Consider the following 3,203-nt stretch of genomic DNA (forward strand, 5'->3'; position numbering starts at 1 on the left):
ATAGATCATGCACATGAAATAGATGTATTAAACAGAGTAAGAAGAAAAAACGGTTGATATAAATATTTTTAAAGACATAAATAGATATATAGACATATAAATGTTAGAGACAGACATACAAACATTTCAAGAGATTATACATGAAATAATATTCAATGTTTACTCACTTTCTGTGTCTACGGTGGGTACGGTCATTTCGTGAACTGATACTCCATATTTGGTATTGGCTCGGGGCACAACTTCACAATAGAAACGTTCTAATTGACTGCGGTTGTCGCTGACCGATAATTCGGAGGCCGGTTTTATGTTTTCTTTCACCAAGATATCCCCCAAAGCATCGGATTCAATGAGTCCGACAGTTTTTTTAGCATTCTCACCACCGATCGCATTCATCGTTCCTATTGCAGTAGTACGTATAGTTCGTAGTAGCAGCCCTAACAGAAGCAGCAGTAGTGATTCGAAACCTTCCTCTCTTTTTCTTCTCTGTAAATGACTCTGCCTCTTTATAGCCTCTCTATGTTGGGTGGTGACGCTTTCTTTTTCACTAACTCTCTGTCTCTTTCCCCCTCAGTTTCACTAATTCTCTCTCTTTCTTTCCCCCTCAGTTTCACTAATTCTCTCTCTTTCTTTCCCCCTCAGTTTCACTAATTCTCTCTCTTTCTTTCCCCCTCAGTTTCACTAATTCTCTCTCTTTCTTTCCCCCTCAGTTTCACTAATTCTCTCTCTTTCTTTCCCCCACACTTTCACTAATTCTCTCTCTCCCTCCCTCTATTCCCCCAACTCCTGTTCATGTTCTCTTTCTGTATACCCCATTCTCCTTTTTCTATTTTCCTCTATTTTATCTCTCTTCCCTTCCTCATTTTCCTACAGTCCCCCTCTCTCTTTCTCTTTTTCAGTCTCTCTTCTTCCTTCTATCATTCTTTCGTTCTTGACAAATGTTTCTTCTGTTTTGAGGGAACCGGCTATTTTCAGTTTTCAGTTGATTTCCATCAACACCAATAGACAGAAACGGACAGAAGAAACAAAATAAAAGTGAAAAGCGTGCTAGACTTAAAATCAGAGAATGAAAAGACAGTGTAATAGGAACAGGTAACGCAGAAAACGAGGTAGAGATGCACTTAGAAAAAACAAGCGAAAGAAGAGTAAAATTATAAAAGACAACAGTTGCTGGCTATCATACAGTTGATCTTACAATAATAAACTTGATTTTATAGATCAATTTTCTGGAATTTTGTTGATAACGAAAGTTTAGGTAGAAATATTTAAGGTGGTGGAGGAAAAATAAATATGCGTATATTTCTTTCCTGTTAAGGAATTAGAATTTCTTTTTAAGACAAGATAAATATAGAAAATAACTAAAGGAATTTTTGGAGGGGAACACCAGGTTGCTCTGGTGTGGTGCATATAAATGAATGCAGTGTGTATATTTCTATTTTAATTAAAAAACAATTTTTTCTTTTATTCTGTTTTTATGTCTATTTTCTTAGTGTTCAATTTATGAATTTATAATAATCGTTTCTGACGTAAAATATATGCATATATACATGTCAACACATACACACCTATGCATACACTCATACGAACAAGCAAACATGCATTCATGCATGCATGCACATTGATACGTACACACATACGTAACTATGCATACACAATACAAACACATATGTATACACATACACATATACAAACACATATATGCATACACATGCACACATAAACATGCATACACATGCATGCATACACACACACATATATGCATACACATACTCGCATACACATATACGCATACACATACATGCATCAACACACACACACTGGTTGAATAAGCCACTTTATTATAAATTTGGCCCTACAAAAAAGTGAAGGGATTATAGATGATAGGTAGAAAAAATAACAAAGGGCACCAGTTGCTCGGAAATAAGGGTAATTTAGGGAGTTTTTTTTTTTTTTTTCTTTTTCGTTTCTTACATTTTACATCTTAATCATAAACAAGCCAGCTACAGTCCCTCTACATGGTCGCTCGACATGTTGGAAATAGCAGCCAAATTTTCAACTCAAGGCGCTTTGCTGTCTTCAAAGAGAGCACGTTGAAAAATTATTATGATCTGGTGTTCTTTGCACATAAGAAAAAGGCGAGCCCACAGATGGAAGGCTTTTGATAAGAGGCCTGCTCCTTAAGGGCTGACCCGAAGGTAAAGAGCATTGGCACCGAGGAAAGGAAAACCGAACTGTTGTCAAAGACTAGTTGTCAAAAACTGTTGTCAAAAACTATTGGAGTTGGCTCCCTTGATTGGGATTTTGAGATTTTAAACGTCCCTAAATGCAGTTTTATCTTAGAATTACAAGAATAAGCTCAGTAAATCGATGATTTTTCATTTCCTCTGCGTTACATGTGTGTAGAAAAATGATGTATTTTCCTTTTGTAATGTGTGTGTGTGTGTGTGTGTGTGTGTGTGTGTGTGTGTGTGTGTGTGTGTGTGTGTGTGTGCGTGCGTGCGTGCGCCCGCGCGCGGTGGCATCGGGGGATTTGGCAGTATTGTTGGAGCGTCTAACGTGTCTTGTGATATTTATTTACAACCACTTTACATTTTAAGTTCAATTTCCTTCGATCCCGGAAGATCTTGGTGAAGTTTCTTACAGACACACTTCAACCTCCGACCCTATTTTTTTTTTCTGCCTTTTCGTCTGATTATAAATCGATTGGCCTTTGCTCCTCAGTTAGAGCTGGGTATCTCGTGCTATTCAGATACTCTCAACTCTTCTTTCTTTCTTTCTTTCTCTCTCTCTCTCTCTCTCAACACACACACACACACACACACACTCCCGTTCCGTCACTTACATTGTCCACACCACCACATATTAATGCATTAACCTTTATACTCCAGCCAGCTCTTCTGAAGCTCTGGAATTTCCTTCTTGTACATTCATTTACTTGTTTATTTATTTATTATCTTCAGCTGTCGACTTGCTGCTCTTCAAGAGGAACCTTAAAACCAGGGTCGTGGGAAAGGTCTTGGCTGCCGTGTGTGGTTGCCAAATTGGCCACCACCACCCACTTCTCTACACATGACATACCTTCAATAATAAAGTAGATACGTATATTATAGAAAGACCGCCGTATTTGAATCCCATTTCCTACGTTGCCCCACTACATTAATCGCATCATTTTCTCCAGTCTTGTAAGGCGTGAGAAGGCCATGAGC

At 38.1% G+C, this 3,203-nt stretch overlaps 1 protein-coding gene across 1 annotated transcript in view; it reads right to left on the reverse strand.

The window, feature by feature from the left end:
* LOC106877203 (uncharacterized) overlaps positions 1-1,184 on the reverse strand; it is a 100,219-nt gene extending 99,035 nt beyond the window's left edge. Inside the window, exon 1 of the mRNA XM_089365160.1 lies at positions 168-1,184. Within this exon, the coding sequence (XP_089221286.1) occupies positions 168-393 (226 nt within the window). The 5' untranslated portion in view covers positions 394-1,184. The remainder of the gene's footprint in view (positions 1-167) is intronic.
* Between the last annotated feature and the right edge of the window lie 2,019 nt (positions 1,185-3,203).

The sequence above is a fragment of the Octopus bimaculoides genome, chromosome Z, assembly GCF_046866305.1.
Source record: "Octopus bimaculoides isolate indiv1 chromosome Z, ASM4686630v1, whole genome shotgun sequence".
NCBI classification, from domain to species: Eukaryota; Metazoa; Mollusca; class Cephalopoda; order Octopoda; family Octopodidae; genus Octopus; species Octopus bimaculoides.